This window comes from Gobius niger, assembly GCF_951799975.1.
Source record: "Gobius niger genome assembly, chromosome: 3".
NCBI classification, from domain to species: domain Eukaryota; kingdom Metazoa; phylum Chordata; class Actinopteri; order Gobiiformes; family Gobiidae; genus Gobius; species Gobius niger.
Window position 1 is genome coordinate 17335488 of NC_136854.1, and position 24737 is coordinate 17360224.

Genomic DNA, 24737 nt, shown 5'->3' on the forward strand with positions numbered 1-24737 from the left:
TTAAATGGTGTAGATGTAGAGAAGCGATAACGCATTATTAATTCCTCAGAGCCGGTTTGACAGAGGAGCTGCAAAGTTACTTATGTGGATCCATTTCCCACCATGTGCTGCTCACATCCTCTGACATTAGCAGCGACCCTTAGGGCCCGGTTGCCAAGCGGGTCACAGTGTGCTTCTAATCACTCCCAGACGACCCCTGCCACCCCCGGCCCCCCTCACATACACACACACACATATATATATACACGCAGACTCTGAGAAGGGGCCCTGTTGCGCTTCCCAAAGAACCAATATTAGTTTGAGAGTGTAATCCACCCCACAGTTTGATCCACGGGAGATGAAGATGGATTTATTGGTATAAGCAGCGCGAGCATCGTAATCAGTCAATGAAAACAAACATGTAGTAACACATAGTGGCAATTAATCCTGTACAAACATGAGCTGTGTTATTCTGGACACTTCAAATACAGACGTTTATCTCTACTTATGTGATATATTCATAAGAAATCACTCATATGGACCCTCAGTTTTTGAAAAGTAGCGATACATTTGATAAAGAAGCATTAAAATAAATAAATTAGACGACTAGATTGTGTCAATTGTTACAGCTTTGGTAAGTAACTTTTGCCAATGTGATTTGTTTTAAGAATTACACATTTCATTATTTAAAAAAAATCAAGCAGAAGCACAAACTGGCTTCACTGAATGAATGTTGAGGGTTTGTCCACACACAGAGTGACACTGTTCTTTGGTAATTAGCTTTAAGTCTCATGACAATATTTACAGTGAATTCAAGAGTGTGCATCACACACAACACTGACATGATACAATACAATGAATAAATACATGTACACTTTATAAAAGTGTTTACTAAACACATATAGTGGGTTATATAGCTGTATACCTCAGTGAATGTCATGGTCACAGTGGTTAAAAGCAAAGTTGTGGAACTGAAGGCGTGTCATAATCTCGGTCACTGGTGACACGAGCATCAAAACAAAACCCTTGTAATGCATGCCGTACAGTGGCACAATGATGTTAATATTAAAGCAGTACTAAGTAACTCATGCCCCTAGAGGCCATAAGCGCCACTGCAGGTGTCGTGGCATGTTGCGGTTTTTTACTCATTTATTGTCTGTGAGAGTAAATACTACACTGACAGAAAAGACAAAGGGAGAGAGGGACATTGTACATCCAATTACACAATGGAGATCATTTTTTTCACTCAAACTTGGCTGTAAATACTGTTTAGGTGGTGCTAGCCTGCTGTTAGCTTTGCCCGTTAGCCTGTTAGCTTCTTCTTCGTGATTCCATTAGTGTGTATTGGTGACTCCGACCCGGTGTAGGCAAAGTTGCAATTGTGGTTTTCTGGCCAGAGACACCAGAAGGAAATGAAAGACCCCCCTAATCATCCCATTAACACTTGTATAACCCTCAGAGGAACTACGTAAAGGATTTATTAAGGTAAACAAGTTACTTAGTACTGCTTTAAAGATCAGGAATGAATCAGATAAAAGTCACACATGTTGGCGGACCACAACTGCTCCAACTGAAAGTCACCCTGTGGAATATTTCACCTCTAAAATACACTCATTACATTTGTCTTCATTCTCCTCAGGCCTGACTCGTATCTTTGCTGGGAGCGGGATCTCACCAGGTCTACTCCATGGAGTTGGTGCTAATTTGCTTTGACTACAGGCAAGGTAAAAGACCTTTCCCAACTGCTTTATTTTGATAAACCTTTTTAATAATAGCTCTCTTGGCTTAGTATTATAGATGTAGGTTTGGTTTGACTGGCATGTTTGTCCATTTATCAAAGTTTAGTTGCTCTTGGTACAAAGCTACATACTAACTTGAAATGTACCAGTGTGGCTTTAAAACAACACCAATCAGTCAAACACAGTTCTCACGGCAAAGTAGTCATTGTCATTTTACTGAATTATTTATTCTTTTTGTTTGTTTTGTAATTCTATCCTCCGTCCTAAACAGAATTATCGATAATAGCCTTTGGTTTTTGATGAATGTGCATGGATACGGCACAAACCATTTGTCAAGTGTTTCATAATTCAACAAAAACATAATGAACACAAGTGCAATATGCTTCCTTTAATCCTATATAAAGTCCCTTCATAAATCAAATGCAGACATATCAAGTGCTGTCGTGGGTGACACCTTATGTCACTGGATGGAGTCATGAGCTCAAACTATTTCTTTTTCAGCGAGGTGTTTATGGTGGGCTTATGTGTCAGTCAAGTAGGCACTCCCTGAGAAACTGTAAAACCTACTCTAAGAATAAACGTGGGTGATTATGTTTCTATCGGCCTAATGCTGCAAATGATCCAGTAATGTACGAAATTGATGCAATAAAATTGGCCTGTTGTCACATCACCAGCATCTGTTCTCAAATATGGGAAAAAAAGTCTATGTTTTATGCAAATGTACAAGCAAAAGCGAAATCCTTTTATTTCATATTGATGTAATTCACCGACCTTAGTTTCAGTTCAGCTTCAGTTCAGTTTAAGACACATAAACTGGACCTTATTGCAAACCAAATCTAGCACTATTTACAAAAAAAAATGTTTCCATGAATGTCCAAGAAAACATCCTCATCACATTTGTTCCCTTGGAAGCATCTCCTCATCTCCGAAGATCGTCTACGACAGCGAACATTAAGGATGCTTCCTTCCTCAGGTCGCTCGACGCATCTTTCCCTGAAGTACTGCCCTTTTTACAGGAATAGCACACTCAGCTACTGATGGATGAGAGTAATTTATAGCTACAGTTCAGCTGTATCCTGTTAAAGACTGTTTCTCTTACGACTCATCAAGAGTCTCCGCTGTGTTTCCCCCTCTCGCTTGCGTCACTGTCTGGGGGTGTGGGAATACTCTGAGTTTATTCAAGGAAAGTTGCATCTATTGAGAGGCCGGGTCTAGGTCGAGGTCTAAGTCCATTGTCCTTCCACTACCTCCTTAAAACAGCTTGACTTTGTCTTCCTGCACAAACATTTCCAAAAATAATGGGCCATTGATCTAAAAGCAAGTTGTTTGGATTGTGTATTTACACCACTGTTGTGAGAACAAGGTACTAACTCCCGCCATATGGGGGCAGTAAAGAAATAAAAAGTTTTAGCATATGAACTAATCCGAAAAGTAGTAACGCTAACCCAACGGATGAAGACAGCACTTCTCTGACCCTTCGCGAGGGGTGAGTTCAGAAGGATTGCTGAAATCCTATGCAGACTTTACATCATCCAGAAACAGCTTATAAACATGGCTCCATTTTTCCACAGATACAGTTTCCTCTTGTGACAACTCTGAAGGGGATAACATATGTTTAAACACGCTGGTTTTTGTTCCGTGGATTGTTAAAGATTGAGCTTTTGGCTCTGATTGACAGGCCATGGACTGAACTGGGAAGTCATGTTGCCACTTCGCCGTAGGAACGTGCGCTGTAGGAGGAGATTGAGTCGCCACCATGGCTTCTCTAGTCATTAAGGTTAACACGGAGGAGTGAGGAATAGATGTCTATTATATATTATGTCTATATAAACTAAACTAAATAGAGGTTTGAGAAATGATGCTGACTCCACCCACTAGGGGTGAGTATGAACATTTCTTCCCTGGACTTAATAGTATTCATTTTATTTACATATTTAAAAATGGGACAATGCTTGTGCACTGACATGAGCATGTTAAAGTTCAAAATGTCGGACTTTGCCATAAAGGCAAGTTTTCCTAGCAATCCCATGATACAATGTACGCTTTACTGTTATGGATTCAGCCCTGAAGTAGATTTGTTTTTGGATTTTAAGTCTTTTAAGTCTTTTGGTGAATATCAATAATACTACCACGGGGAAGCAGTAAGGGACATTTGTTGACTGCTCTTTGGGACTTTACGGGTAGCACATTTACTCACGATGAACTCCTCATTTTTGTTTCTTTAGCATTGCTGTCCGCAAGTGCCCCTTGACGGAATAGTCTTTTCTTGATGGAATTCTCTCTTCAGTCGCTGTCTTTCCTTAAACTGCGGTCCATGTGGAGGTTGTTGGGCTCGGGGCTCTTGCACTGGACGCTGGTTCCGTTCATTTGGCCGATGCTGCTCACTTGGTTGTCGGAGTAGCACCAGCAGCACAGGCAGGACTGGGAAAAAAAACATGTGGGAAAGATAAACATTACGAGAAGAACACGATACATGACGCGAGCGCTTCATGTGCGCTACGTGAGAAGTCGGGGCATGGTTTTTCTCAAAGAGGCCCGCTTTGACGTTTGCAAGACCAACCTGAGACAGTGAGCTCACGCTAGACGGACGTAAAAGCTGCTCATTACGAGTCATCCCTGTGTATCGCAGACTCTGAGTCATTCTGCTGTTAACCTAAGCTATACTTCGGGCCAGAAGTGTTGTAAGTCAGGGACATAGATAAACCTGCTTCCATAGGTTGGAGAAACATGTCAAGAAGGTCATGGGCCACAGGAATTGGTCAATCTTGTTAGGGTTTGAACTACCTATCATCAGAGTTAACCTTTGAAGGAAACTGATATGTCCCACAGAGGGATCTGATTTGTAAACATTATCGACTTCGAGGAAATGTATCTAAAGGTCTTTTGACAGATGACTGAACCAACTCTCTAACTAAAAAAATCTCCCACATGCAGAGAAACTCAGTGACGATGGCGAAGTTCGTTTTGCCAAGAGCTCAAGATGAATTACCTTGAAGCAGTTCTTGAACTTCTTGCTCACAAAGTACAGTATGATGGGATTGATGCAGGAGTTGATGGTCGCAAGGTTGCTGCCGACGTAGTCAAGAACCAAAAGGAAACTGAAAGGGACAGGAATCAGTTAGAGGCCAAATATCCTGCGTTTTCTTCTCTCACACGGACCTGTTGGTGACAGTGACTCACTTGAAAAATTCACAGCGCGACTCATCGTTGGGATGGTACACCAGCTTCTTGAGAATCCTGCTCAGATGCAGTGGGAACCAGCACAAGGCGAATATCAGGACTAAACAGAAGACCGCCTTGGCCACCTCCCTCCTCTGCGAAAGGAAAACAGGCAGGTTGAGGATGGGGAAGCATGATAGCAAGATCTTTGTTTCACTTTCTATTCTGTGTCAGTTTTAAGGTTGTCATTTGTGTGACCTGTTTGAGGTGCTCGCTGAGGGCTATCCGCAGGCTGCCGTTCCTGTGGTTGAGCATCTCCAGAGTCATCAGGGTGTAAAAGATGGCGGTGCAGGTCAGGGGCACACAGAAGTAGAACCCAAACAGCCACCAGTCCTTTGCGTCTTTGTAAAACTAACAGCAAAACAAAGCAGCACAATAGAAATCATTTTGTACATTTACTTGAGGAACTCTTGTGCTTATTTCCAACATATTAGACATATCTTAGTCTTTTTGCTAATACTGTACCACTCTCACTGGAGTAATTACTTGGGAGACTATACGTTTTACTTCCACTTGAAATCAGCATCTCTATGTACCATTATTTTTCTTGGAGTAATTGTTTGGGTATGTCCCGCTAGAAAAGATACATCGGCTGCTTCAAAAACTTCCAAAAGGGCCAAAATAAGGGACTTTTCAAGAAATATGTGGATCACGGCAACAAAAAAGCTGGGACAAGGGCAACAAACATGAGCCAGAGAAGCATAGAATAGCAACAACAAAAAAAGGTGTCTAAAATGTGTTCATAAAAAGAGAAAAACGTCCTCATCCTATCCTCCAGCCTCACCCTGCCCTCCCAGCTTCACACTTGGCTGCTGCTTGTGTGCATCGTTATAAGCACCTTCTTCTAATTTCACTGTGGTAATAAGGCCACCCTGTTCTCTGCGGTTTTCCCCACGCGGTAAACACACTCTCAGACCAAACATTTTCTTTGGTGCTTTTTCTCGGCGCGTTTTCTTTTTTTTTTTACGATGCGGAGCATTGTGGAGCGGATATTTGAGAGCGCATGCATGTGGCACACAAACACATGTGGCTTCAGGCGCACAGGCCTCTGTAATTGCACTTGGCCTGCGCTCAATTATGTGCTCTGAGCGGGTCGTAATCGCCGTAAGACTTTTCGACAGAGTAGACCAGTTCCTTGAAGTCATAGAACTCCGACAAATGAGAGCGAGCCTGCATCTCGTGATCTGTATTTACATATTAAGCACTTTTAATTTAATACTTTTAATTACTTTATTTTTACAATAAATACATTTAGTGCAATCTGATGTATTTTAGAATATGCTGTTTAAATAAGCCTTATACAGGGATGAAAATCAGAACTGTCTACATTATGATTACTTTCCTTAAAAAATACAAAAAGAAAAGCAACATTATTTTTTATCGCTGCAACTATAGGCTACATTTATCTTTATTTATTTATTATTTTTTTTATCTTGTGTCAAAATCATGTTTGTTTCCCAGTGGGGCCCCTCAGTCCCTCTGCTGTGGGGGCCCAGTCCCTCTGCTGCACGTGTCAGCTCCGCCCCTGTTCCCTGAGCAGTGAAGAGGAGACACAGGCCCCAGACAACTCTAGAGCCTAAACTTTAGCCAGGATTTTTTGGTTGATTTCCTCATGGGCAGATTCAGAGGATCAGATCAGAGGAAAGATTGTGTGAAAAAGGCAAACACTACGCCCACTGTAACTGTGCTTATCACTTTCTCTTCATCATGCATCTTAGTTCACCTCTAAAACTGAAAAGATATGGCCGATTGTTGTGAAAGAAAAAGTGGGTATAAGCTTGGGAAGAGTAGACTCCGTTTATGGATTAGTTTATGTCCGTAGAGTTCATTTCGTGTTAATTGCTGTTATATTGAGGCGCATTAAACTTGAAGTCCATTTCCTGATGCATTTGGTTGTTCGTTAAACTTGACATTTTTTGTGATTATATTATTTATTATTTTTAATTAGGTTCAACTTACTCTACAGTATGTTTTTTATTGCTTTTAAAACCTTTTATCAAGTATCAAAGCCTTTTTACATCTGCGTTTATCACAGGATATGCCATTTGATTTTACAGGCTCTATAAATAAGCCCTAATAGCTCATGTGAGTGTGCCAGCCGCCCATTAGAGACTCTCGGCCTTTATCCAAACAACCAAACAGAGGAATTTCAACCCTGAAGAAGCACTTTCAGTTTGAGATGTTTTCACACGAGAGTTTTGTCTATCACATTCAAACTCTGCATATTTGCACTCCTCGAAATTGAAAGCAAAACGGCAAAAAAAAAAAAAACACGACTGAAGTGTCATTCTCTAATCAGTTTTGATAAGACACAAAGGGAGATGGTTTACCACAATGAAGTCTGACTTGGGTTTGAGCATGCAGGTGCGAAGGGTCTGGTTTCGGTACGTGAACGTGACAATGTCAAAACCGACGGCCTCCGGGACGGCGAGGAGGAGAGAGAGCACCCAGATAGACACGATCTCGATGACAGTGAAGAGGGGGATGCCCACGCCCTGCACTCTGCTCCAGGAAGCCACTGCACGGTACCTGCCACAGAAAGATACAGGCTCATGAGTGTTGAAGTGGACTGCAGACTGTATTGTTGGTATTGCTTAGTAATACAAAACCAGTGCCTTGCCCAAGAACAGTTGAATGAACCCCAGACAACCCCGTTCGAAGAAGACTTGGGGAAACATGGACTTGCTTAAGATGTACAATGTGACATCTTGATTACAAAATAGAAGGTTCTGTATATCTGCAGTAAAAAGGCACCCAAGAGAAAGTATAAAAAGTATTACTCAAATCTATAATCTGCTTTTATACTTGCTACTCTCGACTTGCATGGCAGCGCACCAAACACAACAAAAGACTCTGTCAGCAAGATTATGAAAATGTTAAGCTTTAATGAAGCGAGATGATCAATTGTTTATTTTAAATATCTAATATTTATATTTTTGTGAAGCCTCCAGACTGGCCCGCGTTGGCAGAAGGGCCTGTTGGCTGCCGTCTCTCATGTACTCCATACTTGTTTGCTTGTTTGTTTCATTAATGGAAACCACTTGTCGAAATGTTTTAGTAAAACCCTGCATCAAGATTTTATGGCCAAAACAATATATTTTTCATGACACATTTGAATTTCTCTGTAGAACAACATGGTGGCATCCATATTTCACTAAGTGGTAATGTATCCACCTTTTTCCTCTTCCTCCAACATTGAAAAGATACAAAAGAGACTCAAGTACATCTATAATACACCACTTATATGAGCTGCACATATCCTGAAAACAAACGAAGAGCATCTGCTCTCGTACACAAGTAAATAGCACTGCAGGCAGCCGCCTTTTCTCAGAATACGCCCATTAGATATGTCTGCCACGATGACTCTCAGAGCCTCTACAGCACAAGTGCTCTTATCAACAGGACAATGCAGCCTCACTTCCAATTCATCATTTATTTACCATAGCAACTCTGTTAAGGTCTCTCTAAAAGTACATCTGCATATAATATGGAATTATTAATATGAACATCATAAAGTGTACGTGCATTAGGTAATGTGGCTATTAAAAGACTAGATATTTCCATTGGCTGATAGAGTGAACCTTTGGAGGCCCTATTGCAGTGTGCTGTATCATGTAAAATGTTTCTGATAAAGTTTTGCAGGAGAAGTCATGTCTGTTTTCTAATGAAAATCTGGCACTAACTTTCATAATCTTAATGGCGTCACAAATTCTTATCATATGGGCTGGTTTGCTCAATTCCTCTACTGGCCTATAACCACAGGCAAGCATAGCATAGTGCATGTAAAATGTAGGCTAAACCCTGATTGCTAATAAAGTTTCAAAGCCTCCTCATATCCTCCTCTGTGATGCCCCTGGTTTACCCCCCGTCAGCTCTGGCGTAATTCCCTTGATAGCGATTCATAATGTGGGCCATGTTTTTTCTGTGGTGAACTGAGGCTGACATCATATTAGCTTTCCTTCCCTACATGGCAACTTTCATTTCGTACTGAGCAAACTTTACAGAGGTCATTTGGCGACATTCTTCAAGCGGTTAATCAATCGTTGCACTTCAAAACACTCACACAAGTCCAAAGCGTTTTGGAAGGTCTTCATCTCAAGTCTTCAACTCAAACAAAGTGCTCAGACTGTGTGTTTTTCATTCATTCAGCAGTAGGCAAGGCACGGCCAAGCATCTATCTGTTAGCATCGTGTGGGCAATAGCCATGCTGCTAAATTGTTATTTCAAAAATCTATTGACAGCCAGGCCGTCAGATATCTATTCCAAGAGCTCGAATTGAAAGTGAGAGAGTTTTCCATACAAGCAATAGGCTGTTATTGTAAGTCTTTACTAACATGAGGTAGAAATGTGTCCAAACATGGGGCACTTAAAAAAAAAGAGAAAGGAGAACAAGATTTGGCATTGGATTAAACAGGCCTGGACTTACCTGTCCACGCTGAGGGCACACAGATTTAGGACAGTTATGCCGACTGAAGCTTTCTGCACAAATGGCACCAGCTTGCACAAAAACAGGCCGAAAGCGGTCTCTGCGAAGGGCCAGCGTGATTCCAGTAGCTGCCAGAAAGACAAAAGATTATGAGCATTATTTTCAGTTTGATTTTCTTGTGTTACGATTTTTCTGTCCGTGCTTACGAGAATGAAATACTTGGTGTAACTAACAAACAGAGCAGGCTGAATGGGGCGTCTAGCATTGTTCGCTAGCTGCTGTAAGCGATTCATGCTAACGATTGGAAAAATGTAATAGAGCACAAACAGGTTGTGCACTTTGACATCTTGCCACTCCAGACTTAGCGCATTTAAGTAGGAATTACGTGGACTGGAGACTCATGGCCAATGGCGGTGTTATGTACAACAGTCTTTTTCCTCCAACCAGACTCCACGGCCGGGAAGGGGCCAAGGAGAGGGGTTGTGGGGGAGTAGGGGGGTGAACATGTGCTTTTGTTTTGGTCGCGTTAATGCAATTACGGCCGAGTGAGTGCCGATCCACACCACCGCGGGATCGGCTGTAGGCGACTGTGCTGTGCCACCCAAAAAGTTCAGTCATCGAGTTAGAGTTTGCGCTGTCCTTTCACCAGGCACAAGATCTGGATCCATGTCTTCAATGTGTTCAACTAACATCACAGTTAAAGATATTTAATACAACTCTAGATAGGACATGTCCATAGTAATCCGTTGGAGCGAATGGCAATTCTGGCAGCCATGTTGTGACTGGCCCTTCTAACCCAGTGCAATGTAAACAAAAGGGAAAAAAATGTCGAAAACACGTATTTCCTTGATACTACTACTGATCTATTTTCAGTTATTTCATGACTCTTTGATAATTGTGACTGACCTGACCTTATGTCATATCTGGAAAGAAAAGAGACTTAAGCTACATCTTCACATGGATTTTCCTCTGTCAAACACTTCAAATCATTCACTTCTATTTATATAAAATATAACAATCTCTGTTCTTTTTAGCACACATGACCAATAGTTATTGAACATGGGGCAGAGATATAATGAATACTAACCACCTGAATGCTAACCACTAAACCCTGGGAATTAATGGAGAAAAGATTGCTAATGCAGCTAAACATTTCAAAGAAATTACATCCCAACTGAGATACCTCGACCTAGAAGTAATAAACCAATCACAAACACTGAGTGTCTCACATTCTGTTGTTGAATCAATGAAAATGTTGCTCCAGGTTTTGCATTGTTTGCTATAGGGGTTAGCCTAGTCACAATGGCCGCCACGTTTGCCATGTCAACGAGCCATGGATCAATAAAATCTAGAATTTTATCAAATAGCTTTGGTGTCCAAGCTAACAGTAGTTAATTTCTGAGGCATTGTTGGAGCCATTTATGTGCTGCATTACGTTTGAGCTTCCTGCCACTGTGTGGCGCTGTGTGTGTGTATCTTATGATTAGCCTACCTGCCCTATAAAAAGGCAGAGTCAAGGGCACACAGGTATTGCAGTGTAGAGATAAACCGTTTTTCGACCGTGTTGTTTGTGCCTATGGAGAAGCTGTGTATTTCCTGGTTTGTTGATGGCTGAAGGTTATGCCAATAAACTCTTTGGAACTCAGTATTTTTATGCCTTAAAACACTGCTCTCAGAGCGGACATTGCTCAGGGCGTTTTGGCCGCTACAGGCATATTCTACTGCGATCTGCGCAGTGTTATAATGGAAGATAGGAGTTTATTTGATGTGTTTTTCTCAGGCTACATTGTGTCACTAAAACTGGTTCGTTCTTCTCATCATCTGACAACTAACTAAATAATCCCTTCATGATCTACTGCCAGCTTAGGCTGAACAACGTTAAATGTCCTTCATGTTTGTGCCAACCACAACAAATGGCATGCCACTATTTTAATGTCGGTCACAAATGTCGAGCTCTGGCATCAGTTAAAGAGTGCCACGTTCAAATCCAATCATTTTAGTAAATGTTTGTGTAAGCTTTCGGTCGTACAGGAGTTTTCCCATCCGTGAGAAAGGTTGAAAAGCCGTTGTCTGCACATTGTTGTTTTAGTGTCAGGGACGTTTTGACTCTCATCTCTAGAGGCTTCATCAACAAGTACTATTTGAGCAGCAGGCTGTACTTATACTGATCTAGTACATTTAAAATATGAATTAAACTAAAAGTATTTCCGCATATCTGCCCATAGTAAGAGCACTGTCTTGTATGAATGGCATGTAAAAATAGGCTTTATTGTTTGAGCAGTTTCCACTATTACTCCTTTGGGCCTATAAGTCAAGGCTGTGAGTAGGGAGCTTTGTTTTTTCAGTAAAGTGGGACTTGGCAGGGTGGTTACAGTAGGATATAACCTGTGTGAAAATCCTATTGTTTAAGCTGAAGCCAAAGGAAGAGGCGCACAACATGGTGCAGACCTTGTGTTTGCTTACGCCAGGGGTACGACCGGTCGTAAAGAGGAAAGAGCTCGCGTCATTGTTTTGAATGGAGAAGTAGCTGATTATTTTTGGAAAACGTTGCCATATCCCAAACCCGATCTCTTTGTTCTTACATAAAGTTTGTTTTTCTATTGCACTTAATGGGCGTTGTCTATTTTTAAACGTCATGATGCCGCATGAAGACAGCAGATGTGTAAACTTCCATGGTTATTCAAACATTTGGGGTGTAGTAGAAAAACAACCAACCACAAAGCCCCAAGTGGGACCAAAAGCACTTTAATGATCAATCTTGGTGATGTCTAAACCCCGCATGTTTTTTTTGTAATAGCAAAGCGCAGTATTATGTAAACAGATGTAATATAATACAATGTTCACTCTGTAAAAAAAACACATTTTCTCTCATTTTGATGTAACTTTTTTCATAATGCAGTAAAATTTAAAGGGATACTTTACAATAACTGCACATAACACCAATGATGAACCAAACAATTGGCTTTTTACAGATATTTTAGCTCAAACATTAAGCTCTAAAAAGTCAAAATCTTATGGCTGAACCTACTTCTGTTTTTGTGCAGCTCTACAAAGTTACAGTCAATTACAAGCTATTTTTCAGTTGCTTGAAAACTGGACTGTGCAGACGAAGAAGGATTAAAGAGTGTCTGGCCAGATGAGAGAGAGACACTCAGTGGTTATATTTAGATTTACTAGCCAGGCATCAACATTTACAGTTTATTTAAGCTCTTACTCCCAAAGCCTCTGTCGCTGTGAGAAAAAAAATTAAAAAGCTCCATATTTGTCATTTATCACTTGCGCGGCTCTGAGTGTTTTTTTCCAAACAAGATTAAAGATAAGGCTCAGTGACTAATGTCCCAGGTCAGCACAAGGCCACTGGCATGTGTGACAACAGGCGGATTCCTGTGTTTATTTAAGCCTGCCGTATCCAGCTCCTCTCATCACCAGTCGGCCAGCACCAGGAAGATAACAGCGTCCACTGATTACACTTTCCCGTCTGGCCACACTCTCTCTCTCTCTCGCTGGCCCCCCCCCCCCCTCGTCCCGCCTCGAATATTTCACAATAAAAAAACTTACTGCAGTCCATGACACAGCGTCAGTCATCATGTAAATCCGTAAAGTACGTCAAGGCATGCGCAATTGAAATTGTCTCTTTAAAGGGACTATACGAAGTTTAAAACTGTTAAAATTATGTATTTTCCTCCCCATACATGTTCCAGCCATGTCCTAATGTGTAGAATGAGCCCAGACCTGTTCACCACAACTGCCTCTAAAATCCTGCACTGTCACTCAAAAGGTTGTTACTTCGGGTCCGAATTGCCGTCATGCACAAGCTTTATATAGAAGCTGCAGTTACAAGTATGACCTGAGGTGGCAGTAGTGAGTATAAAATGGCCAACTTTAACCTGGACTAAGTCATGACTAAACAGAAAAGCATATGGAAAATTCAGATCTATTAATGTTCATAGTAATAAAAAGCCTCTATTTATGATTTATGGAGGAAATTGAAAACCACAAACAGGATGCATAGTTAAAGGCCCTAAAAAAGATTTTTTTGTTTACAGAACGAGTGCAAAATTGTTATAACTGTTTTGCTTGTACAAGACAGACGAAGAAAAACTACTGGGTAAACAAAAATCAGGCATTAACATCTACTTCTGCTGCTTTGTTAATCCATCATCTACTCACTACTCCCCCTACTGACCCCCAGTGTTACTGCAGCGAACATTAACATGATATTTACCTTGAAGACGTTGATGGGTTTTTCTATGGTCAGGTACAGGAGGTCTCCCAGGGCCAGACTGGCTATCAGCGCGTTGGGCCCATTCCGCATGCACTTGTTCTGGTATATGATCCTCAGCAGAGTGGCGTTGCCCACCAGCCCCACCACAAACACCGCGATGGAGATGACCGTGTTGATGTACCTGAAGTAAACATTTATTTTCGTCGGCATCGTGCAGGCCGGGGGCGCCCTGAGATTTTTGATTTCCGTCCCATTTGAGGACGCCACGACTCTTTGCACCAGCGGCCCCGATGATGGATCCGTAGTGGTGGTGTACAAACCCGGAGACTGGATAGTAGAGTGCATCAGCGACAGCGGTTGAAGCTTCTCCTCGTCTTCAGCTTTGTTTATCTGGCAGATTGCACTGGCCGCCATGCAGGAGATTAGCAGCAACACACGCGCAGCTGGGGGCCCCATTATGGAACGTGTGCTCTGCTTTGATTTGACTGATAGGAAGGGCTGTCCCAATATATCACCGCTGCGAAAAGAAAACAAATAACAAAGAGGGAATCAATTTGCAGCCGAGGGGGGAAAAAAACATAGAGTTATAAGTTATTACAATCTAAGTAAGCTGGGAGACTGGGATCCGATATGTCAGCGACAAGAGAGTTTGTCAGCTTACTGTCCTGTTTAAATCGTGCGAGTTGAACATCTTTGTACATAATTAATAAAGGTTTCGCCATAGAGCCACAGATGGGAAATGCCAGCTCTGGTTATAGTCGCTGTAGGCCCTGCTAATGAGCGCAGTGCAGGGAACTAAGAGGCTGTTCAAATATTATTATTACTATTAAGTGAAAAAATATTGTTTTATGGTACATTACGTCTTCAAATCCAAACTCAAAACTCACCTGTTTAGACAGTCCTACACCACCTAGCTACGCGCTCACCTTCTCAATCATTTGTACTCTGTTGCTCTTGTTTTTAATGTTTTTAATGTGTCCTTGGGTGTTCTGAAAGGCGCTTTTAAATAAAATGTATTATTATTATTATTATTTGTGAAATTGGAAATATTGCTAAGTGAAAGTAATCCATTATTTACATTGACCTCTTGCCCATCCACCTTAAAGAGACTATACAGAGTTTTAAAATGTTCAAACTAAGTATTTTCTTCCCACTACATGTTCCAGCCATGTCCTAATGTGTAGAATGAGCTCAGACCTGTTCACCACAACTGCCTCTAAAATCCTGCACTGTCACTCAAGAAGTTGTTACTTTGGGCCCGAAGTCATGCACGAGCTTAATATAGAAGGTGCAGTTACACGTATGACCTGAGGTGGCAGTAGTGAGGATAAAATGACCAACTTGCCTCTAGTCTCTTTAACCGAGCTCATTTTCTCCAGTTCAGCTTTACCCAAATCTAAACGCTTCTCGACTGGAGCTTACTGCATCATTGGAAAGACGTACAAAACTGATTGTGTCAATGCGTTTTTGTCTCTTTTTGTCTGTTTTTTGTGCTTTCTTCATTGCTATTATTCCTTGCTTTTCAACACTTTTTTGTGTCGTGTTTTTGTCATGTTTTTTGTCACTTTTTAGTCACTTTTTTATGGTGTTTTTGTTGCTTTTCCGGCACGTTTAAAAAAAAAATTTTTTTTGTTTGTTATCACTTTTCTTGTTGCGTTTTCATTCTCGTTTTCGTCGCTATTTCGGCGCTTTGTTCAAGGAGCTTTCAGATTTGGGAAAAGCCAAACTGGAGAAAATATGCTCGGTTCAGGAGGGGGTTAAGAGATTAATTTTGTGTAACTAGACTTGGATCGTGTAACTTTTCACGTAACTGTATTTAAATAGTGAAAACGTGGAACAGCTTGGTCGCTTCTACCTTCACCCCAGTTTGGAGCTGTAGGAATATGCTGGGAAAGGATAAACACTAACAACATTTGTGACTGAGTGCACGCACAAAGTAGTAGTAGTAGTTTATTCGGTCTGTTCATTCCTTTAAACGTAAATACATTTCCAATTCTTTGTGGACAACCCGACCGAAAGGGTTTAGGCTGAAGTGAAAACTTATAACGCCTAACCCAGTTTACAGACTTCCACGAGAGAAAACAAAAACAAAACAGAAACATTAATAATGAACAATATCAAGTGTTAAACAGAAGAGAAAAAAACATGTATCTGAAGTTAGTATATTTCAATATTCCAACAAATATGTATACATACATTTGTTTAATGTTAATTTAGTTGAAACTAAATCATGTCATCATTATTATTTTTTATTTATTTTTCTTACTTTATTCCTCCTAAGCTTATATATTCTTGAATTTTAGAAGCTTTAAACAACGTTTTGAAAGCTTTGACTGTTTGGGACTGTTTCAACTGATCTTCCAGGTCGTTCCACAGATTAACACCTCTTACAGAAATACATCGACTCTTTTTATTCTTTTTAGCTTTTGCTTTTTTGAAAATAGCAGTTCCTCGGAGGTTATACTGACTTTTCCTGTGTTCAAAAAGCTCCTGGATGGGAGGAGGGAGAAGATTATGATATGCTTTGTACACTATTACTAATGTATTTCGATCAACAAGATCATGGATTTTCAGTAGGCTCAGCTCTACAAAGATAGGGTTCGACAGTTATGCATCAACTCGTATAAGCCAAGGTAAGAACATATCTCAGTATGTAAAAACGGTGGCCTATTCCTTTAAAGTTGACAGTATAAGCACCACGTTGGACGGACAGTTTCTTTTCTCTGATTGGTTAACCGGCCTGTCAATCATGCTCTTCAGAACTCATTGTCTGCCAGACTACACAACTTTGTAATGGATTGGAAAAGTGTGTAGTCTGGCTGGCCAGGCTACTGTGAACCCCAGGGTACTGCACTGTACATGAAACTAATGTACAAAGCTTCAAATGGTATTAAAGGCCTTGTACCCATTTTTTTTATACTTCGAAAAAAGAAACAAAGTCTTCTCTTAAACTGTTAGATGCGGGGCCAGATTGTTTGTGGGGATGAGTTTATGAGCACGTATCACCACGTCCAGGGAGCGGAGTGACCCGGCAATGTTTACTGTTAATGTCACTGTCAACTTCCGCCAGTTGTTAATTGTTTTGTAACATCGGACACAGTAGTCTCCTTATTCCACAAATATCTGGCAATACAAGACTGCAGGGAGACAAAATGGATTTCTCTCACTTCCTTCACTAAAAAAAATAGGTACAAGCTTAAAATCAGGAACATATGGGTTCTGAAGTGGGGTACTGGTTGAATGTACGATGCCCACAGTGTGGATTGTGAAGGATCACACAATCCACACTGTGGGCATCGAACATTCAACCAGTACCCCACTTCCAAACCCATATGTTCCTGATAAAGCCCACAGTTGTGTCTTTATGTCAAGATTGTTTCTTCTGCACTCTTGACTTGTTGTCCATTTGTGGTGCATTTCCAGTGTAACCAATGCGCGTATCACCCCCTCGGTTTTTGCGTTCTGCCTGTTTCCAATTTAACCCGGTTTCAAACATGCGGCCCCAAAACAAGGGAGGTTTTTCCTTTGTTTAGTTTTTTACATGAAAAGCACGGCTGGAGGGCTACTCCGTGTTAACATCAGCTCGCAATCAAAACCCACTTTCTCACTGTTAAACATTAGCATTCTTTGCCTCCTTTTTTCCACATCCAGCCAAACAAACACAACCTACCGAAATATGCAATCTCTACTCCAATGATGGGATTTAGAGAGTTCACACTGGCTCAAACTTTAGAAATCTATTATGAGACTACGGCACGATTTTACTGAAATCTTAATAAGATCTTGTCTTTGTCCGTAGACCATAATAAAACATATACAGCTCCTCCTGTTTCCCCGTTTACCATAATGACTACATTCAGGGTGGGAAATCATGGCGGATTTACAGACTCCTCCTACTCTGCTGTGACGGGGCATGTTGCTAAAAAGGGCCTAAGGGCGGGTCCTTCACTGTAGACTCTGCCCTCACGGGGCATGTAGTTCAGTCGTAGCCGCGCCATTAGCTCTAATGCTAACGGCCTGTCAAAGTCCGGCCCTCATTAATATATGAGATTTGTCAAATGTTTCTTAAGAAAACCAGCCTGGTTTCTTTAATTGTAACTAACCCAGCATTATCACAGGAGGAATATCTAGCTGTAGAAAGTTTAGGAAAAGTTTAGAAATTAGGCTTTAAAGTTGTTTTTAACGTGTCTAAAGTGCAATGCTTTCCAATGGGTGACTCACGACTATATGGAGGTCATACAGCAATGGCAGCCCCTAGTGTCATGGCCTCGAAGCAGAGCAGCCAGCGGCCATTGGATTTGTCCCTTTCAGGGCAAATCTCTTCCTGAGGCGACATAGGTGGCCGCCGAGAGCACCATCTGCTGGAGGAGGCGCCGAATTGCGCCTTCATTTATGAACCCCATGAGGTCCATGCTCCCGCCATCTACACTTTTTGTTCAATTTTTGTGTTGGAAACTAGAAATTTCAAACATTCAAACAAACCCTCCCCTGTTTTTTTAACGCCTCCGGGGAGCCATGTAATATTGTGGTGAAAATTCGTAAATTTACTTCAGAAGTAGAGGTTACTCTTCAAATATAACTGTGCACACATAATTCATGATTCAATTTTTTTGTTTTATGAATAAATAGTAACATAATACAACAATGATCATTTCCAGAGTATGTCCAAAAGGATTGGAATAGAAAAATACAGCTTGGGTCTTGGGTCAAAAACATTCTGAAAAAGGCTTTGTACATGTGCGCTCGAGAGGGCGCAAAAGTTCAGTCTTGCCCCTGATCCCTTTTCAAATGCAGAGCTGAACATCGACCCGCACCAAATAGCTAAACATTGTTTCCTATTTTGTCAAGTAACTCTTTCATCATGATTTTTCTTACAGACTAATCTATAACCATCAATATGCTTTTATAGGACCTCAAACACCATAATTCAAATGTTCTCAGCGTCCTGACTCCGACAGGTTGCCGAATGTCTTTCCCCCCTTCTTTTACCTTGCTGTCCTATATCCCATAAAGCCTATGGGCCAAAGCTCCTAAAATAAATAAATAAATAATTATAATCAGATAAAAAATGTGGAGGACGCAAAACAAAATCCACGAAGCAGTCAACAGTACAAGACGGAAACAAAGTGAACAGGACTTCTCAAAACTGTAAGAATGAAGTTGATAAATACTACTCCAGTTCTTTCTTTCTTTCTTTCTTTCTTTCTTTCTTTCTTTCTTTCTTTCTTTCTTTCTTTCTTTCTTTCTTTCTTTCTTTCCTTCTTTCTTTCTCGACCGTTGTGCTCTTTCCTTTAATTACTATCAAGCATCAACAAACTGAACGAGAGCCAATTCGCCACATTATACTAAAGCAAAGTCATCCCGCGAAAAAAATCCTGCAATCTCCATTCGTTTCCTCCCGCAACTCAAAAGTTTGCGGCTGTCACTGTCATCGCAGCGCCCTTTTCATCATGTCACAAAGTACAGGCAACCGCTCTCGCCCCCCGGTTCTTCCTTTTCAAAGTCCCAGCTGTCACCGAGTACACAAAGAACTATTTAGCAGCCAGCCCTTCAAGTAGCATCACACTACTGGGATATGTGACAAGCGCCCCTCCATCAATAATAGATACATGAGCTTTTTCACCTACCTACTGCTGCTGCTTGCTCTGCTTTCGTTGCCCCCCTTTTGGAAAAAAAAAAGCGTCAGGCAAACTTTCGGCCCCCAGACATCTGTATCACATCACATGAGTAATTAACGCGCTATCAAAGGCGCAGCTTATCCCAAATGGTTTGAGCAGCGCAGCCCGGCGTCTGCCTGCTTCTTCTTCTGCTGCTGCTGCGGCTGCTGCATTATGGCTTGGGAAGTTTCCTGTGGAGACTTAGCTGCATGTCAAAGTACCGGAGAGACACTTAAGCTGGGTGGGATTGTAATTCTCCGCCTCCCCTTTGGAGCAAAAAAACAAAACAAAAAAAACGTTCACCCCCACTGGATCAGTCTCCCCGCGCGCTGACAGCCACATAGGAAGGGGGGGGGGCAAAAGGACGTCCCTCCAACCTGCCCTTTCGCTGAAAAGCCCGCCTACCTTCTTCCCTGATTTCAGTATGTGGCGTATACGTTACAAGCAACTGTTTCCTTGGCAGAGATAAGAGTTGAAGGATGAGGGGGGTGACTCCTTCCAAACATGGTGGGTGGCCCCAGCATCTTTAATGTTATAGAGGTTAGATAGGACAAGAGATGGGGCAAAAGATTTATAGACTTGGCATAATGCTTGTGCTTTGCAAGGTGGAATTATGTGGTGGACCGAAGCCAAGGAGAAGGGATGATTTGAAAGAGGAGAGAGGGTTTCTGTTACGAAAGAGAAGCTGTCACTCAATAAGAATGGGGGTCTTTGACAAAACTTGACACTATATTTATCGGCCGAAGTCCACAACACAAAATTTAGCTCAGTACAATGAGTGGAACCAATAACCCCACCCGACCAGATAAGTATTGAAGTATTGAGTCTGTTGCTAAATCATCACCAGTTGCTGACAAAGCTGCCAACTTCAAACCTCTCAGTGCAGGTGAAGTTCTTTGACGGCTACAAAAATGACTAATTATTTCCTTAAACTAAGATTTTCATTCATATTTGTTTACTCTTGTAAACAAACACGAGACCAGTCTTTCAGTGACCAAATTTCTAGACTAAGTTTTGGGTTGAAACAGCTTTGTCAATTCTGAGGTCATAGTGCTGAAAGAGCGTAGAGCTTCAACGATCTTTGAGCTTAACCACGATATATTGGATGAAGTTCAACATCGACAGATATCGACACTTTTGTTACATAAGTCTAAGAGTGTTTTGTATTCTCTGGCAACCTAACCAAGCAAACGCATTTACTGGAACTGGACTTAATAGTTGAATATCCCAGAGACATGAGAAACTATTTAACTCAGTTACCTAAGCTAATGGCATAGGTTACGGGAAAGGAGCTTCAGCGGATATCCCTATGTTACAATAGAAACCATAGAGGAAAAGTGCTTTTTTTCAAACTAATATAATTTAGCTTACATAGTATGTGTACCCACACATGTTGAAATGGCAGGAAACGTAAACTCGAGATGCACAGAAGCAGAATGGATTCATGAGTGAGTAATACAAGTTAGATATGCCACAGCTTAACATGTTTAAGCTCCCATTTTAGCCATGAACCATCGATCTGTTAGCGTTGTATTGCTAGAAGCTGTGTCGCCAGTCATTTAATACAAACTAAGAATAATTACAGAGCAAAACTTTTCGACTTGCTCTCTTAACACATGACTTCTTCGCCTTCGACCATCACTGACCGTTGTCCATAAATCATAGACCGAGTGGCTGAAAGGCTGAACATGCAAAAGGCAGTCCGGGGGAGGATGGCCCGTGTCCATTATAGATTCCAATACAGAGCGTTTATCATGACGTGAGCTGAAAGCAGGAAGAGGCCGATCAAAGTCACCGCATTATTGTTTTTTTCCTCCCACAGCCTATATGAGCTAACGTACTGCAGCCGCTGCTCAGAAGAACAGACGCAATCACATTAATGTTACGTGTCCGACACTCAATGTAAATCACAGACATCTTTGTGCGCTTTCCATAGTGACAGTGGGGTAAGTGCATTTTAGCTCATCTGCGCGGTTGGCTTGAACCCCTGACAACAATTGTGGCGGAAGACAAAAGGGCTGGGAAATCAGGTACACAATAACCATTTACTGTAAATGCTGTTTTGAAGAACCTTTCTTCTTCAAAACTATGACAGTTTCTGAATTCTTTAGCTTTACGTTTACATGAAGTGTAAAATCACTCCTTTCCTACTTTATATATTTAGAAATAACTGTCACAAAGGGCAGTATCTCCTATTTACTGCCGCACAAACTAACAGGGACCGTAGATCACACACATTTGACCACAACGAGAGCAAAATAATACATACACAATATACCAGACAACTGCTACTCGATGATGAACTGCATTAGCGTCGATAAAGTCAGTGTGGCGGTTTGTTCCGGTGAGACAGTGAGGAGATAATCAGGCCTGTTAAATGGTGTAATCGAAATACTGTGGATTCTGTAATGGGCCTAATGGTGACCACAGCTTGTGGACAAATTAAGCACTGGCAATTTGTGGCTAGAATGAAGCCTGTGTGCCTAATTGTGGACAGTATGAAACGTTTGACTGATCCATCTCTTTGCCAGTCATAGCAAATGCTCATATACAGTTAGATAAACAAGCACATTTTATCAGTGTTTTAAGTCCCTATATGTGCTACTTAGACGTTAACCACTTAGCTCCCACCTGATGAGAATGCATTTTCTCTTTCTCTTTAACCAAATCTAAAAGCGTCAAAATAGCTTCAAAAAGTAGGATGAAAAACACAACAAGAAAGTGACAAAAAACATACAAACAAGTGATGAAAAGGCGATGATAAAAAGTTAGAAAAAATGACAAAGGCCCAGGACACGCTGGTGGGACTATGTCTCCGAGCTGGCCTGGTGTCGCCTCGGGGTCCCCCCAGAACAGCTGGAGGAGGGAAGTCTGGGAAGTACTGAGACTGCTGCCCCCGCAACCCGGCCCCGGATAAAGCGGAAGAAAATGGATGGATGGATGGATGGATGGATGAATGGATGGATGGATGGATGGACAAAGGCAAGATACAATAAAAAAGCAACAAAAGAGCTACAAAGAAGTGATAAAAAGGCAATAAAAAAAGTGACAACTCTGCAACAACACAAAGAAAAACATGCATTTAGATCAGGATTGTTGACCTTAGCCAAACTGGAGAAAATGCACTCTGTTAAGGTGTCCAGCATTTATTGAGACTAGAAATACATGTCAGCTTGTCCATATTTCAACCTGATAATCTCAGAGACAGAGGCAGCGTTTTGAAAGATTTATTGACATTAATATTTTTGGCGATCAGACCCCGGCAGTAGACATCGATATACGTATTATAGGTATGGTTGGGTAGGTTAGAGTTAGGGATGTCTTCCCCAGAGCCTGGACGCTGGTGGTGGTATGGGAGACTGTTGAAGGATGTAGCCGGGTGAAGCCACGGACAGAAGAGGCGTTGAAGGGGTGGAGGTGGGTCACAGCACATCTGGGGAGCTGACGAGCCATGAACGCTGGAGCGTAAACGCAGGACCGCGGGCGATGATTGGCTGCGACGAAGGTGTGGCTCTGTGCTAAAAGTCTAAGGTGGAGGTGATAATTTACACCTGGGCTTCATATTTTGTGATTTTTTCCCTTCCTTTAAATTGAAGCTGAAACACTGAAACATGTACCAGTATACTGTAGTTGCCTCTTTGTTGCCTCGATGTTTATCTGCATATTTATATAATCAAAAGCTACACCTTGCTCTTCGGCTTGTGTTCCCCGCTCTCCTCACACCGACTCTCCTAATGATCCCACAATGGCCTACATAACCTAAGCACTCCTTTTCTCCGTATTAAACTTTCATGGCCCGCTCCTGGTTGACTACGGGCCTGGTGTTTACGCTCCATTTGCAGGTGCTTTTCCAACACTTCGCCGCGACTTAATTGGGTAATGCCAATATTTACTGTCATCTAAAATTAACGCAATCATGTTGTCTTTAATTGCGTAGTCATTAATATGCCAGGCCTTGTGAATAAGTCATGGTCAGCCATATTTAATTTATTGGAAAGTGATTTGCTGATGGCAGATTTTTTTTCCCTCTTAAAAAAAAACAAAAAAAACTCTCTTGATTGCCAACAGCTTCGCCGCCATATTGTTTTTTTTCTCCCTCCCCTCTCTGTCTTTTTGTGGGGGCATGCAGCTATAGAGTCTTTGTTAGTAGAGCCATTAATATATAAATGATGAAACCTTTACCTGCTCCCCATTGCCTCGGCTTTCATGTTGCTGTTGTGCTGTTGTTGTTTTGGAGTGGTAATCACGTATTAATGCCATTCTGTCTGAACTCTAAGATGGCAGCCTGCCTGGTAATTCATATGCTTGTTCTCTGATGGCATCTGTCGACGTGTGCTCCGTGCATATTGGTACATACCCGGTGGGAAATTTCGATTCTGCCCCAAACCAGGAGGGATGTAAGCGATTTCTTAACTGGGACGCTTGATGCAAAAAAAAAAAGAAATGGAGAGAGTGAACACAGAGAGATTTGGAGGAGAGTGGAAAGAGAAGAAGTTTGAGGCTAATCCTATGGTGGCACACGGTGACAGAAAGAAGAGTTCATTAATATGGCGCATGTGGCAATAACTTCAGGCGCAAAATAAAAGAAACCAGTGCACGCTGTGACAGTAACAATGTCTAATGCCAGGATGTGATTGAAGACAATAGCATGCGGATATGAAGGCTTTTACAGGCATTTTGTACTAATAATATGTTGAAAACAGATTTTGGTCACTATTAGTGATCTAAATTGACGTTTAAAGCTTCCCTTGGCCCATGTTTCTGATCAACACCTTCCTCCCCTCACTCTCCTTCAACACCTTCCTCCGCTGCCTCCCCTGATGTAGCTACTGTCAGACATAGGCGCTGGTATCAAAAACGCTGTATAGTAGTATTGTAGTTGCAAGGCATTTGGTTGTACAGTATTTCTGATTTTTGGTGTTCCGCAAAGGTGGGAAAGGCTGTGTTTCCAAAGGTGGAACCAGTCAGGAGGTAAAGAAAGAGCTTCTTGGTTATGTAGGGAGGAGCTCTGGGGAAAATGGAGGGGCAATGAGCAGGCGTCACGGCACTTTGAGTAGTCATCTTGGAAAAAGTTTAACGCTTTCTCAAGTCCAAGTATTTTATTGATCAGGAAACAACTGTAGCATGATAAAGAGCCCTACAAAGTTTTTTTTTCCCGGTGCATCACTAGTGGCTTATGGCAAATGCTTGGGGCTGAGATAAAAGAAACTGTGCATGTTGTGACAGTAATCCCTTCATAATGATGTCATAATGTCTAATGCCAAGATGTGATTTATAAAGATATTAAGATAATAAAAGTCACAACTTGAACTCAACAGAGCGGAACATTTGTTTGTTTTGCGCCACAGAAGTATTTGGCAGTTAACCCAGAATAACTTTGGCACTATTCTGACAACGGTGCAATTGTAACTGACTAAATCGTGTCATTAGGGAACGTCTCTATGGTAGTTGAAGAATCAACAAATATAAATAGACCTACATGGCTAGAAAGT

At 41.5% G+C, this 24737-nt stretch overlaps 1 protein-coding gene across 1 annotated transcript; it reads right to left on the reverse strand.

The window, feature by feature from the left end:
* Positions 1–701: 701 nt before the first annotated feature.
* On the reverse strand, positions 702–19610 carry ednraa (endothelin receptor type Aa). The gene is made up of 8 exons (XM_079552723.1): positions 19216–19610; positions 13589–14105; positions 9364–9491; positions 7268–7466; positions 5136–5288; positions 4899–5032; positions 4708–4816; positions 702–4139 (listed from the first exon to the last, which is right to left on the reverse strand). Exons 2-8 carry the CDS (start codon positions 14042–14044, stop codon positions 4002–4004), a joined length of 1317 nt encoding a protein of 438 aa, XP_079408849.1. The 5' UTR covers positions 14045–14105; positions 19216–19610; the 3' UTR covers positions 702–4001.
* Between the last annotated feature and the right edge of the window lie 5127 nt (positions 19611–24737).

Coding starts and splice junctions, on each gene's coding strand:
- ednraa (XM_079552723.1), bottom strand. CDS start 14,044: ATGGGGCCCCCAGCTGCGCGTGTGTTGCTGCTAATCTCCTGCATGGCG. Junction 5,289..7,267: donor CCAAGTCAGACTTCATTGTG/GTAAACCATCTC, acceptor TTTTGCTGTTAG/TTTTACAAAGACGCAAAGGA. Junction 4,817..4,898: donor TCGCGCTGTGAATTTTTCAA/GTGAGTCACTGT, acceptor TGTCCCTTTCAG/TTTCCTTTTGGTTCTTGACT.